This window comes from Balaenoptera musculus, chromosome 7, assembly GCF_009873245.2.
Source record: "Balaenoptera musculus isolate JJ_BM4_2016_0621 chromosome 7, mBalMus1.pri.v3, whole genome shotgun sequence".
Lineage (NCBI taxonomy): Eukaryota > Metazoa > Chordata > Mammalia > Artiodactyla > Balaenopteridae > Balaenoptera > Balaenoptera musculus.
The window spans coordinates 65,753,831-65,769,015 of NC_045791.1; the positions used below are offsets into that span (position 1 = coordinate 65,753,831).

General features: G+C 40.6%; 1 protein-coding gene across 2 annotated transcripts in view; it reads left to right on the forward strand.

The window, feature by feature from the left end:
• The first annotated feature begins 3,078 nt into the window (after positions 1-3,078).
• Positions 3,079-15,185, forward strand: part of ITGAV (integrin subunit alpha V) — an 87,784-nt gene continuing 75,677 nt past the window's right edge. Inside the window, exons 1-2 of one of the 2 annotated variants that reach the window (XM_036858216.1) lie at positions 3,079-3,545; positions 13,723-13,850. In XM_036858216.1, the coding sequence (XP_036714111.1) occupies positions 3,361-3,545; positions 13,723-13,850 (313 nt within the window). In that variant the 5' untranslated portion in view covers positions 3,079-3,360. Of the gene's footprint in view, positions 3,546-13,719; positions 13,851-15,185 lie in introns of both variants that reach the window. The other variant, XM_036858214.1, reaches the window with a different exon arrangement.

The window sequence follows — 15,185 nt, forward strand, 5'->3', positions numbered from 1 at the left end:
CTCTGAACAATGGAATTAATTCCATTGCTGTGCTCAGTGTTGAGCTCAGAGGATACAAAAGCGAAAGGCATGGTTCCCGGTAGAAGGCTTCCTAGAGGACATGATGATGCCTGATACACATCTTGAAAGAAGAGTAAGAAATAGCCAGGTAGAGGGCATTGTGTAGGTTTGTATGTGGCAGAAGGATGAAGGCTGATTGAGGAGGAGGGCTAATGTTTTCTAGGAAGATAGAGACCTGTGAACAAAGATGGCATTCTGGGGACACTGTAAATAATTAATTTAATATGTAATTGATTTAATATGGCTAAAAGTACTTTGTGAGGTGGGGAGTGGTAAGGGCATGACAGTGAGTAAGATCATGCTGGGGATGTGTCGAATGAGAAATGCAGTGAATCAAAGACAGACACCAGGACAACGCTAACATTGAAGGAGCAGATTAGGAAACAAAGCCCAGAAAGGAGACAAGTTTTCTGCCTTCCTTCTCTTCTCTTCCACACACCTAAGGGCTGGCTGGGGATCTTTTGTGATACAGAGAGGAAAAGGCAGCTCTCTGTAGGGTACATAGAAGTAGAAATATAATGTTGTACCCATGAAACTTATATAATGTAATAAACCAATGTTATCTCAATAAAAATAAATATAAAAAAGAAAGGCAGTACTGGGGGTGATGTGGCCAAGTAAATCTCCCTAATAAATAGCTGGGAGAGGAGAGGCAAGCGAGAGTTGGACAAAAAAGCAATGCAACAAACACTGTAGGGTCTGTTGGGTTTAGTGGATTAAGGGCTCTAGAGAGATGGAGAGTGGAAAAAGGGGATTTCAGAAGGGTTTCTGTGGATTATGAACTGAATCCTCCTTGATGTTAGCTGAAAAATAAAAATTTGAAATTCCTCTTAAATTACTTTATGGTAACTGGACTGAGCTCCTTTGATAAGAAAACTGAGGCACATAATGATTGGAGTCATTTGCCTAGGGTCACACAACTAATTGAACTCAGGCATTTGAATTTATAGAAATCAGTAGAATCAAGATTTTAATCATAGGATAAAGCAGTAGGGGGTAAAATTCAAAGTCAAAATTCTTTTACTATTTTATTTTCTCTGTAAAAAAGTGATTATACTTAATGTCAATATATTATATAGTTGTCTTAAATTGGAAAATTGTTTATGTATTTAGTTTAAAGAGTGCCATGGGAATGGGGGAGGGGCATAGGTTTTCATCTGTAGCATAAAATACACTCTTTCCCTCTCCTATGCATACAGTACCCAGCACATTGTGGATTCTGAATAAGCACTGGCTGAATTGATATGTACTGTAATAAACTTCCTCAGTTTGCAAGGTGCTGGATAGATGACTGCTCAAGCCTGACTTCTCTGTTACAAAAATGCCTGCATTTACAACCCTGGGTGCCTTAAGATACTGGCTTATCCTGGTTCACAGTCTCCTCATAGAAATGTGGTCCTCATTCATTCAAGTTTCAGGGGGCACATGCATGTTGCCATGGCTTTGGCTTTTTCCTTTTCCTGGTTTTCTCATTTCTTCCCTCCACTCCTCTTGTCTGTTAGACCTCTGTCCTGGATCAGATGTTGAGGAGTGAGAGGGCTTACTGGGTCCAGCCAGAGTTTAAACACTCTTCTGCCCTCCCTATCTGGGTGGATTTCCAAGGGGATTGGTTCTCAGGCTTTTAAGGCATAAATGACCCTTTGGGTTTGTGTGTACATACCAGTGGCCTCTCCGTGTACCACAGAACATGGTGAGGAGAAAGGTACATTTGTATTTATGCGTAAGTATTTGTGTAGGATTGCCTGTCTCACATGGTAATTTCCTTTAGGCAAGTGCTGGACCGTATCTTGTAAAACATGCCTGAGGTTTTGCTGCATATCTTTAGTCACATTTAAAAATCAAAATATATGATGCAATTAAGTACTATATATTCAAATTAGAGACTTCAGTTTACATACATGTACCTTCACAGGATTAAACTCAATGTGCATTGTAATTGAGTGTTAATAGTTACATTCGAAATTACTGTTCTAATACTTGTAAGTTTTTAAGATCCAAACAGTGCCATTTATACTCTGTTTTGTTCACCAAATTCTTTAGTACGTGAGACACAATATGGGGAAGTCACTTCTCTGGGCAAAGTTTACTCATCATTTCATCTCTATTCATTCATTCATTCATTCAACATTTTAATGATTGCTTACTATCTGCCTGGCAAGGTGCTAGGACTTGTTAATATAAAGGAAAAGGTCAAGGTTCCTTCCTCACGCTGGCGGGAGCCTGGGCGGCGTGGAAAACACCAGCAGCAAGCAAGCCCCAAGGGACCCCAAGGTGCATATTCCTTCTTCCAACTCTAAAATCATATTTCTACCCAAATGTCCTAAATCAACCAGTTAGTTATCCGAATCATGCGACTTCCCCTAATAAACTAGGAATAAGGTTTTGACTAATCTGATGTGATTTAAAACGATTTCTGCTGATTCTTTGCCTTGCCCATCCTTTCGTGGACGGCTGAAGTTCAGCTTTAATACAACTTGCCTGGAAGAGGCTGTGCTAGCATTCTGAAAGTTTATAATTAAGTTCAGTGTTTGCGTGTGGGCTAGAGTGGGGAGGAAAACGACCATTAATTATAGAGTTTCGGTTGTGAGTGCCTGCCAGGCTTTTAAGTAGCAGAAACACGAGAAACGGATAAAGCTTTCCTCACTTTTAAATAAAAGTCGCACAGCAGTTGCCGGCGGCATTCGGGTGCCCTTGGCGCGCTGCTGGACGCGGGCGGGTTGGGACGCTTGAGCATCTCCCCCACCCCGCCACCTCCCTCCTCCCAGTCCTGGGTCTGAGGCCCTAGTCCAGGAGTGCTTCCAGAGGGCTCTGAGGGTCTGGGGCCTCGGTACAGGAGCTCTGTTCTTGGGACAGCAGGCGAGAGTGCGCACGGAAGTGCGCTCGACTTGCCCCAGGCCGAGGCCGACTCTCCTCCCCCACTTCCTCCTGCGCGTTGGCTCAGCCTCCGGGGCGGCTCCTCCTCCTGCTCTGCCTCCTCCCACTGGCCGCGGCAGCACTCCGGCTGGGGGTGCGGCGCCCAACCCTGCAGTCCCGAGCCCGAGGCGCGGCGCTGAGCGGCCGAGCGAGAGGGAGGCGAGGGGCCGCCCGCGCTGCTGTCCCCGCCCCGCGCGCCCTGCGCCCCACTTCCCGGGCGGCCGCTCGGAAGCTCAGCCCTCCTGCCTCCCCCGGCGCTGTCCGGGACTCGCCGGGAAGCGAGCAGCTGGCAAGTTTCGGCGCGCGCAGGCGGCGGGCCGCGGGCACCGTGCGCTCCGGGCGGGGTGGCCGCGTCTCCGGGCTTGGCGCCCCGCGCGCACTTCGGCGATGGCTTCCCTGCCGCGGCGGTGGCTGCGCCTTCGCCCCCGCCGCCTCCTGCTCCTTCTCCCCGGATTCCTGCTGCCTCTTTGCGGCGCCTTCAATCTAGATGTGGACAGTCCTGCGGAGTACTCTGGCCCCGAGGGAAGTTACTTCGGCTTCGCGGTTGATTTCTTCGTGCCCAGCGCGTCTTCGTAAGTGGCCGCACTTGGAAGGGGAGTCGGCCCCCTCCCCCATCGCACGCACCCACCCTGCGATTTCCCACAGGGAGAGATCTCTGCAAGAGATTCCGGCGCCTTTCTATCCATTCCCTCTAACCCTCCCTACCCCCACTGGGCGATTTAGGTTCTGGGTGGATGAAATACTTGGGGGAGGTGAACCCGTGCACCTCCCACCACCCAGTTCCCCCTTCTCCTCTCCTCAGAGGGAGCGCTTTGAAGCAGACCTGTGATTGAAATTAGGGGAAAGTAGGAAATCAACAAAGGCTGGTCTGGCTGGACACCGCGCCGCCTCTGCTGGTGTCCGGGACTTGGTCAATTTCATTTCCGAACTTCTTTTTCTCCCGTACCAGTTAGCCTTCCCTGTAGTCTTTTTGTTTTTTGGCTTCACAGACTTAAACACCCGTGTTTTTCGCTCTCCCTAAACAAGCCCTCCCCCATTCTTTACGCCTCTCAGTCTGATTCTGTTTCTCCTCATCTCCTTTTCCAGACATTCTGATGACTAAAATGACCATTCTGTTTAGTAAATTCATTATCAGTGTCTTATCTCTGAGACTGTCAAACCTTTGCACATTTGAGGGTGAACAGATGAATTGGATGTGTCATCTGTTCTTTTTATAGTGATTCATTATTTAGGTCATTGTTCAGAAAGAAAAGCATGTTTGCTGAGTTTTCACTCACTAAAGGTCATTTGAATAGTGTAGTATTTAAGAATTCAGTTATGTTTCAAATTGGCAGCGTTTCGCGTTGCACAGGATTTGGAACGGAGTTATTGTCATTATTGGATTAAAAGTTGTCTCTGACCTTACGGAACGCTGACGTCATTCTCACCACCCCACCCCCTTTTTTAGCGTTAGAAATACTGATTTAATGTGTTCCCTGGATGTCTTCTGATGTTTAACTCTTGTTTCCAAGAGGGAGAATTGTTCTTAGAGTTCTTTCTAAGCTCGTAGAAATTGTAACAACGTATTTTTGTTTTTAATTTTTTTCTATACTTTACAGTATTTTTTTTTTTTGTGGGGAGAGGGAGGATAATTTTAATGGTCAGTACTTTTTAGTACTATTTTTCCTCTTCATACATGCCTAATTTGAGGATGATCTAAATATTTTTCCATGACTGTTACCACATTCGGCAGGATGTATGCCTTTATAGTGCAGAGGATTTTAGTTGCTTCCAAGGGTGCTCTTTTGGATTTAATTTCTACAGAAATTCTAATAATTTTGAAAATATATATTGTCTTTTGTCAAGAGTTGGTACTTAGAGTAGCCAGAGTTAGCACTTAAATACTTCCAAGTGGATGGAGTGGTTTGCAAATGTGGCTCTTAATTCGGTGGCAACCCTCTGAGTTCTGTAGTGTAAAGATACATGACAAAATGATAAACTTTAAGTGTTTTTACTATGGAAAATGCAGTAATACTGAACTGTTAGCATGAGATATTTCCTATTTTTGGCTGCGAGGCTGGATGGCTAGTTTGTGATTAGTCATTATAGTTGTTGAATATACTATGACCTCACAGGTTTGTTTACATGACCTCCCACGTGGGCCTTTAATGGTAAGGTAAAATTGAACTTGGTTTGGTTTCATACAACATTTTGAAACTTTCTTCAGTGACTTTGTACTGATAGACTAGTGAGGTCTAGGTATAGCCTAAGATAAAAAATATAAATCAACTTGGAGATTAAAAAAACCAAAATATATGTAAACAAAGGTTTCTACTTCTGAGCTTTTCAGATTTAACAAAGATTAATGCAAATTTATGCTTAATTTTGTAAAAAGGTACTTTTAAAGTTAACAAGCATTGGAATCCAGGGTGCATGTGGATGCCATTTACAATATTACCAGCTGCATTTATTGTTGTTATTTGGTGTGATAATAAACTTCTAAAGGGAAAAAAAATTCACATAATAGAAAAGTGCTAATTAAAGTTTCCTTTCTTCTGAAGGAAGAGTGCCTGTATTAATGAGGATGCAAGGGTAATGAGGTCTCCTGCTGCTTCCGGTTTCTATAGGTGTCTAAATACCTCTGGCAAGCTATAGAACTGTTTTCTGTCTCATTTTTCTTGTTACAGAAAATTGTTATTGAATTATCTCCATATTGTTGTGAAAACTAATGAATCGATGTTAATTAAAAAGAAGGAAAAAGGAAGTACTAAGCAAAAATATTAAGGTGACTCCACAATGAAATTCCTCCAGAAATGAGCCTTAGGTTTGAAGTGAAAGGTCACAAAAATTATGATTTGAAAAATATAGAAAACAAACTTATGGTTACCAAAGAGGAAAGGTGGGGGGGGGGATAAATTAGGATTTGGAGATTAGCAGATACAAACTACTATATATAAAATAAATAAACAACAAGGATTTACTATATAGCACAGGAAACTGTATTCAATATCCTGTAATAAACTATAATGGAAAAGAATATGAAAAAGAACATATATATGTATATGCATATGTATGTATAACTGAATCACTTTGCTGTACACCAGAAACTAACACAACATTGTAAATTAGCTATACTTAAAAAAGGAAAAAAATTGTGAAAAATAAAACATTAGCACTCCCTGTTATTTTTCCTGTATGAATTAATTTATGGTGACTATATTATATTGCCAAACTTACGTAAAATTTAAATACTGTATACAGGCCAAGAAGTAAAGGCATGTTTTTCTTGTGGAGAATAATTGGAGAAATTAAAAATTACACCCTAGGCTTAGTTATAATAATGATATCTTACATTGCTTGACCTGTTTTATAATTTACAAAGCACTTTTACTTGTGATATCTCATTTTACTCTACACCACAGACCACCAGGGGAAATAGGGAAGCAGATAAATTCACTGTTACAGAACAGGAAACTGAGGCCAGAAGAGTTTGCAGCCTTTAGTTGTTTGAGTGGGATGGTGTGGGGTAAGGGAAAGGATGGGAACAAAATGCAGAGGAAATGAAATTCAAATTCCATTTAATTTTTGTATTCAAATTTTAAAATTTTAAGAAGAAAATGAATAATTTTCTTACTCTTAAGATATGTTATACAGTTCTCATTTTACGTATATATTTATTTTAAAATAATGCTATAGTGAGCAACACTGGATTACAAGGCTTGCTTTTTCCCCTGTTAAACACTATTGGAGCCTTATTTACAGTTACTTCATGTCCTATGACCCCAAAGACAAGGTGTGGGTGAGTGTGCCCTGGTCGCAGAAGGTCCCACAGACCATACAATGGTTCTCAATCCCAACTTCCTATTTGCAACACTTGGAGAGCTTTTAAAACCATATTGCTGCCCTGGCTTCATCATTGATCTAAAAGTAGAGCTCTAACTTTATATTCAACAGCCTGTGGATCATTTCTTCTTGACTAGCCTGTCTTACCTCAATTTGACAAAAAATGAACTGTTTTTCACCAAGTGATGTCAGTTGTACCTCTGTTTCTATTAATGGTACCATCATTTTCTCTGTCGCCCTGCAAATAATTTCATATTCCTCCCTCTCATTTTCTATTTTTCTTTGTCTCTCCTACTGGACACCCCTAATATTAGTCAGTGATTAGTCACCAGGCAGAAGGTCCTAGAAATTCTTCCTTGTTAATTTTTTTTTAAATTAATTAATTTATTATTTATTTTTGGCTGCATTGGGGCTTTGTGCTGGGTGTGGCTTTCTCTAGTTGCAGCGAGTGGGGGCTACTCTTCGTTGCGGCGCGCGGACTTCTCATTGTGGTGGCTTCTCTTGTTGTGGAGCACGGGCTCTAGGCACGCGGGCTTCAATAGTCGTGGCACGTGGGCTCAGTAGTTGTGGCTCGCGGGCTCTAGAGCGCAGGTTCAGGAGTTGTGGCGCACGGGCTTAGTTGCTCTGCAGCATGTGGGATCTTCCCCGACCAGGGCTCGAACCCGTGTCCCCTGCACTGGCAGGTGGATTCTTAACCACTGTGCCACCAGGGAAGCCCTTGTTAATGTTTCTTGCATCCATCTCTGCTTTCCACTTGTAGTTTGACCAGTCGTTACAAGCGTGGTCTGTGGCACTCAGGTCATCACCCCTCTGCCCATCATTTAGCTCTCAGACCTGCAAAACATCTTACATGTTTCTAATAGTTTTACCTTTCTGAAGCATCTTTTGATTCTGGTATTCTGCTGCTAAAATTTCCTCGAAAATGTTCTCATGTCCAGAGATGAAGTCCAAACTGCTTAAACTGGATGAAGACCCCTTTCAGTCTGTCCCAGTCTGCATCTACTTTTAAAAGCTTATGTCCCGTTTCTCTCTTCACCTTTGTAACCATCTTCACAACCCTTTACAAAATGGCACCAGCTTATTTTAGTGTGGCTCTGGCTATATTGGTTCTTTTTTCTTTCTTTCTTTTTTTAAAAAATTTATTTATTTATTTTTGCCTGCGTTGGGTCTTCATTGCTACACGCGAGCTTTCTCAAGTTGTGGAGAGCGGGGGCTTCTCTTCGGTGTGGTGCATGGGCTTCTCATTGCGGTGGCTTCTCGTTGTGGAGCACGGGCTCTAGGCGCATGGGCTTCAGTAGTTGTGGCACGTGGGCTCAGTAGTTGCGGCGCACAGGCTTAGTTGCTCCGTGGCATGTGGGTTCTTCCCGGACCAGGGACCAGGGCTCGAACCCATGTCCCCTGCATTGGCAGGCGGATTCTTAACCACTGCACCACCAGGGAAGCCCCTGGTTCTTTTTTCTTATCATAAATAATATATATGCATAGATTCTATCATCATTATATATTTAGAAAGCAAATCCTATGTTGATTTCTCCTGATTAAGGCCCAAGGTTTATAGGATATTATAGAAGAGAAGGGAAAATGTATAGGATTTATGGTTAATGCATCTGTTTTACATCACATAAATGTTGACTGTAGCTTTTTTTTTTTAGTGAAAAGTAAATGAGACTGGAATTATAGCTCTTAAGTAACATTCAGTAACACGTTTCTTTCTATATACGTATATGATAATTTTTCGGAAGTTCCTTTTGGTGAAGCCTCACTGGTCAGCCAGAGTCAGCCAAAATATATTAACCATGCTTTATCTTGGAAAAGTCAGTGCTGAAAGCAGCCAAATAACTTAGTTCATTTGGAGAGTTTAAAAAATGTACTTGTCATTGTTTGGCTGGTTGTCTCTCCTTGGTAGTCAAGGTCATGTTCCCTGAAGCAGCTGCCCTTAAAGTACACCTTGGATTGAAAGTGCGTCCGAAGGGCATCCTCCTGGTTGGCTTCTCGAATCCTCTTGTCTCTCCCATCCTCTTCCCCTTCCTCCCCCTCTCCCTTACTACCTCCCCTTTCTTCTCTCCTTCCCCCTCCCTTGCCCTTCTGCCTCTCCTTCTGCCGTCATTCTGTCCCTCCCTCTCTCCCTTCTCCCCCACTTTCCCTCCCTCCCTCTTTCTTCTTCTCTTACCCCCCTTCCCCCAAACACACATTTCTACTCTTTATCTTTCAGAATTTCTTGGCATGATATTAATGGCCTGCTCATATATATGTAAACCTTAATTTTAAAGTCATTTAATGAAAATGATTCAAGTCATTTAAAAAGAATGGTGAGGATGGGGATCCTGATATTCTTGGGCAAACTTTTTGGAAGGGAGATGGATTCTGTCAGGAGGAAGTTGCAAGCTTATGAAACTAAGTTGCTCAGCTTCAGATTTTTGCTGCTTACCAGAGAAATCTCTGTCAGCCTCAGCTAACTCTGTGTATCTTCCCCAGCTCTCCACCATTGTCAGGAAATGTTGCAAGCCAACTATTACCTATCCTTTTTTTTTTTTTTTCTCTTGAGAGCTTGCATTTGGGTTAATTAATGGCCCTTGAAAACAGATATTAACTTTTATTCCTACTTTATTAGGGAGTATTTTATTGTTGTTTTTAGTTCTGCTGTCATCTTTTATTTTTATGATGCGTTCACATTTTCTAAGTTTACTTTTATCTATACTATCCACATTCAGAAATTTTCTTTTTAAAGTACTTATAGTGGGCATTGTTATTTCCATTCAATAGAACAGGAAACTGAGGCTCAGAGATTTAAAGTGACTTTCTCAATTGATTTATATGGTGACTGGAGCCTTTAGTCCCAAACTGCCCATTAGACAATGCTGCTTATATTGCGAAATTTTTTCTGGTCTGTCACTTCTTTTACTTTAATTAAGCTGTTGTAGACATTCATTAGACATTCCTAGATGAACTTCAAGTCGTAATGATTTAATATTTTTGTAAGGCGTTTCATTAACAGGCTGTTTTTTGTTATTGTGGCAGAAAGACACAAGACATAAAATTCACCCTCCCAACACATTAACAGGCTTTTGTTTTCTGTAATATGTGTTGCTTTTGTAGTCCTTAATTTTCTCATATAACATCTTTTACCATTCTGTACTCTTTAATCTCTACAAATATTTAATTTTTCTCTCCACACCTCCCTCTTAGGACTTACTTGTCTAAGGCAGTCTTACTGTCTTTATCTCTCCATTTTTCTCTTTTAAAGCTTTCTATAACACTCTTAAAAGGAACTTAAATATCATGTTGACACTTTGCACAAAGAACTTTATTTCTCAGCTTTTTCCCCTCGTTAACCTAGCACTTAGAAATTGAGAATGCTCACACATTCCTTTTATATTATTCTACCATTTCTGTGGCATTTCACCAATGTGCAAGACTGCACATGAAGGTATGCTTAGGAAAACTTGATGAACACCCATATTAGTACATCTAATTACCATCATTTCATGCCTATAACGTGCAAATGGTCTGATGCAAAGCAGCAGCCTTGTTCCTGATCCTATCCAAGGAACTCGAGCTCTGTGCTGCCAATAATGAGTGCAGTTTCCATTCAGAACTCTCCTACGATGCCCTTTTTTCTGTCTTTGCTGAAGTCCGTGTCCCCTAATAACTTTCCAGCCCTCTCTGTCTTTAGTGCCAATAAAGAAAGTATCTGAAATCCAAAATTAAGAAGAGAAACGTTACAGAAAGCAGTTATTTTAAGGATAATTTAAATAATCGGATGTTTATTAGAGGATGATTTCTGCATTCTACAGGGGCTGGTGTTAGTAGAGATGGCTTTTTATGTATGGCTGTTTTGATTGAGACTTATAACTATCAAATTTACTTGCTACTCAATTGTCAATTTAAAAAGCTTTTCTTGAGTGCTTGTTATGTGGCAGCACAAAGATGACTGAGGGGCCCCTCCATTCAAGGAAGCAGTTTATTATAAGGTAGGAAGAAGTGCTTTGACAAAAAATTATTAAAGATTCTGTAGTGTGCTATGTGAGGACAGTCCAGAAATGAGTTTGCTTGTAGGTTTCTAGGCAAATTCTGAGAATCAGCTCCTCTGTCCTGATCTCCTGGAACTGGCCATTATCCACAACATGAAAATCATACACATACCTGTGCTCGTATTACCCTTATTAGGGCTATTGCAGGAATGAGCCTATGCCTCTTCAGATGTAGACCTAAAAAGTATACTTATCTGAAATATTTTTTTTTGCCTATCATGTACTAAAAAATCATTTAATTCAGATGAGGAGGGGCAGTTTTGTGATTTTGTGGCCAAATTTTTGGCCTGTTGAAAAAGGTAAATTTCATATATATGTGTGTGTGTGTGTGTGTGTGTGTGTGTGTGTGTGTGTGTGTATAATTTAGCTGTTAACCAGCTCTGCTATAGAAAAGGAGGGCATAATGATACTTAGCTGCTCTCTTATTCCTGGGGGCTGAGGGCTATCTTACTCAGCTTTATTTTTTTTCTTGCTGAATGAAAACTAAGTTGGCTATGAGGAGAAAGGCCAGCATTGGTGTTTTACTGATGCCAACTATGACTGCATAAAGCTTTATTAAACAGGGTGTGGTTTGGTTGGGAGTTTTGTCTTTATTTTGAGTATGGAGTTTTAAGATAAGTGTACGAAAACAGGGTTCCAGCATTTCATGCAGCCATCTTTCGACTGGTCTAAATATGATTTAGCAGATACATCCAGAAGAAATGAAATTGATAAATAAAAGTTAAAACGAAAGCATTCCATATTTAAGATGTAGGTTTGTTCATAACTTCACAAAAAAGTGAAAAGCAATTATGAGTATTTTCTTTGCTAGAAGAATGTAAGTGGCTTAGTGTTTAACAAGGAAATGAAATGATAATGGTGATAGCATTTATGGAGGGCCTTCTGTGTCTATCTGTATCCTGTTTTCTTCTCCTGTATTTCAGTTAGCTTCTTCTCAGCCTCTTTTACTCTGTCCTCTTTCTCTGACTCTTAAATGTTGTTGCTTCCTCTTTTTCCTCCTCTTCTCTCTGAAGCCTCTCCCTGTGTGAACCCATCCGTTCCAAGTTGACATTCTCAACACGTTATCTCTAAGGGCAGAACTCTCCTCAGAGCAACAGACCACCAGTTAGGTGTCTCACAGGTATTTCAAGCTAACATGTTGGGAACCGAACTCTTGGTTTTCCTGTAAATACTTAGTCTGCCTTCTGCTTCCCTACTCTCTGGGCTTTTCTAGCACAGTAAGTGGTTCTCCCATCCCTGCACTCCAGAAAGAAACCTAGGTGACGTGCTTTAATCTAATCTTCCCTTTCTACCACATTCAAGCCTCCAGCTGTTCCTGTTCATTCTACCCCAGATATTTCCCAAATCTGCCCATCCATCTCTTTCTGCATCTGTCCTGCCAACCTAGTTTACCGTCACCTCCTTCCTCAGGAGCTGAAAGTCTCTCGCTTTTCTTGTTCCATTTTTGCCCCCCTCCCCCTTAATACTTTCCCCATAAGGCACCACATTTCATCTTCTTTATTAGATTATGTCATTCTCTTGCTTTAAAAAACAAGCTTTCAGAAGCTTCACATGGACCTTATGATAAAATCCAAAAGTTTTACCTGGCTAAAGGACCTTGTGTGATTTAGCTCTTGCCAAGCTCCGCAGTTTTATCTTGTGCCATTCCCAGCTTGCTCTCCTTTAGCCACACCTCTTTCCTTGTAACTCTTGGAGACTAAGCCCTTTCCTGCCTTGAGTCTTTGTACCTCTGCCTGGGGCCCTCCCATCCACCTCTCCATCCCACTCACTTAGCCCCTCACTCCCAACACACAGACACTCCTTGGCGACCTTCTTCTAATCCTGTACATCTCAATTTACTTAGAGGTAAATCCCTTTGCTGCTTTATCTGAAAGAGGTCTCTTCTCCCTGTTCTTTAAAGATAACTTCCTTAGACATCCCTTTATCCAAAGGAAGTGTCTCCCCTCCATTCCTTAGAGGTAACATCCCTTAATCTAAAGAAGGTCTCCTCTCCTTGTTCCCAAATAATACCTCTCAGCCAATTGTTGGTTCTTTCGTAGCACTTGTAACAGTGACCAATTTTCTTGGCAAGTTTCTCGATTTCTTCCCAAAGGGAATGTAAGCTCCACTGAGAGCAGGAACCAAGGTTGTCTTATTCATCCTCGTTTCTCTAGTGCCCAGATCTGTGCCTTAGTAGAGGAGACACTCAATCCATATTTTTTTTCTGAATGAATAGAAACAACTAAAGAAAAATCTCTTTTACTTAAAAATTTGACTCCTGATTATTTTGTCTTTTGCTAATTTTATCCTGTTAAGAAATTGAATAGTGCTTCTATTCTTTGACCAGGAATTGATTAGATTTATCCAGTGAAAAAAGACATTTCGTTAGTCACTATTAAAAAAAAAAATTGAAGTATGTAGTTTTAAAACAAGATAAGTTTTCCCAATGGAAAAATGATAATATTTAAAGTTACCATACTTTAGAATCATTTATTTCTTTGTTCAATATTCAGGATATAGAAAGTGTACAGTAAATCACACACAAAAAACAAAAATCAAGACAAATGTCCCTGTCTCTAGCCAGCATACATTTTTAACAAATTAATTGAGCTATAATTGACATATAATAAACTGTACCTATTCAAAGTGTACAGTTTGGCCAGCATAAATTTTTAAATGACATGTAACCCTGAAGTTGCCTTATAATGTGTTACTAGGATGAGTAAACTATATTGAATAATGTATGTATGTAAAAGAGCACCAAATGAATAATGAAGGTGGATTATGCTCTCAGTGAGTGGTTTTTAAAGAATATTTGTGGATAAAATCAAGAGAATGATTGCTCTTCCTAAATCATAAGATATTGTTTATGCTTTGTGCCACTTAAAGTCTTGTCTTGCCTTTTGTATTTTAGCAGGATGTTTCTTCTGGTGGGAGCTCCCAAAGCAAACACTACCCAGCCTGGGATCGTGGAAGGAGGGCAAGTCCTCAAGTGTGACTGGTCTTCTCACCGTGGGTGCCAGCCAATTGAATTTGATGCAACAGGTAAATGTTGATGCAGTGGTCCCTTTTCTTAATTTCTGTTATTTGATATTTTCCCCCTACCTTTGCCTCTCCCTGTTTGAATAGAATTTTATTTTTTTAATAAATTTATTTATTTATTTATTTTTGGCTGTGTTGGGTCTTTGTTGTGGTGTGGTGCACGGGCTTCTCATTGCAGTGGCTTCTCTTGTTGTGGAGCACAGGCTCTAGGCTTGTGGGCTTCAGTAGTTGTGGCACGTGGGCTCAGTAGTTGTGCTCACGGGCTCTAAAGCACAGGCTCAGTAGTTGTGGCTCACGGGCTCTAGAGCACAGGCTCAGTAGTTGTGGCTCATGGGCTCTAGAGCACAGGCTCAGTAGTTGTGGTGCACGGGCTTAGTGGCTCCGCAGCATGTGGGATCTTCCCAGACCAGGGCTCGAACCCGTGTCCCCTGCAATGGCAGGCAGATTCTTAACCACTGCGCCACCAGGGAAGTCCCTCCCCATTTGATATGTTTCAAAATATGATTTAATTTTTGAAAGTACTTGCTTTAGCTTAAATGTAACAATTTAGTGAAATAATATGTATAAGCACTTCAGATCCCCAGGGAAAGTTATACAAAGACAAATGACTTATTATATGATTTTTTGTACAATTTCGTGGCATATAAAAGCCTTAAAAATATATTGTGTTTCCACACTGCTTTGGATGTCTTCAACTTCCCTGATAATGTCAATCTGCAGAAGCCTGGGGAAAATCTGTTAAAATGTTTTTGCACCTCTTCTGAGAAAGGCTTTTGTCCTTTCTCTTGTCAGCAAAATTGACTCACTGACTCCTTAATCGTGAAATAATCTAAAGTCTTGGGTTGTGCTTTCAAAACCAGTTGAGGAATATTTTGTATTCAAGTGGATTTGGTTGACTTAAAAAAAAAATTCTTATCCAAAATTTATTGGGAAAATAATATGTTATGGTTCTGATAACATTAAAGTTTTATCTAACAGGGACAAATTCCAGTGTCAGATTGTGGTGGTAAGGAGGAAAATAGCATAAGGAAGATGAGAAATAAGAAATGAGTTTTACATTTACATCAGTAAAATAAAATAAACGTAATCCTGTACACATTTGTATTGATATATTTATCTACATTTGTGAAAGTTTAGACTCCTCAAAGAAATAGTGTGACATTCTTCTGGTACAATAGTTCTGCAAAATTTTTTACCAGTTTTGATTTGCTGGCTTTGACAGAATATTTTAAGATAAGCCTGAAGAAAATTAATATTTTTTTCCATATTGTTATTTCCTGCTAGTTCTAAAATATATTCGTTCTGGGAATTACAATACCAGTGAAACAGAAATCATGA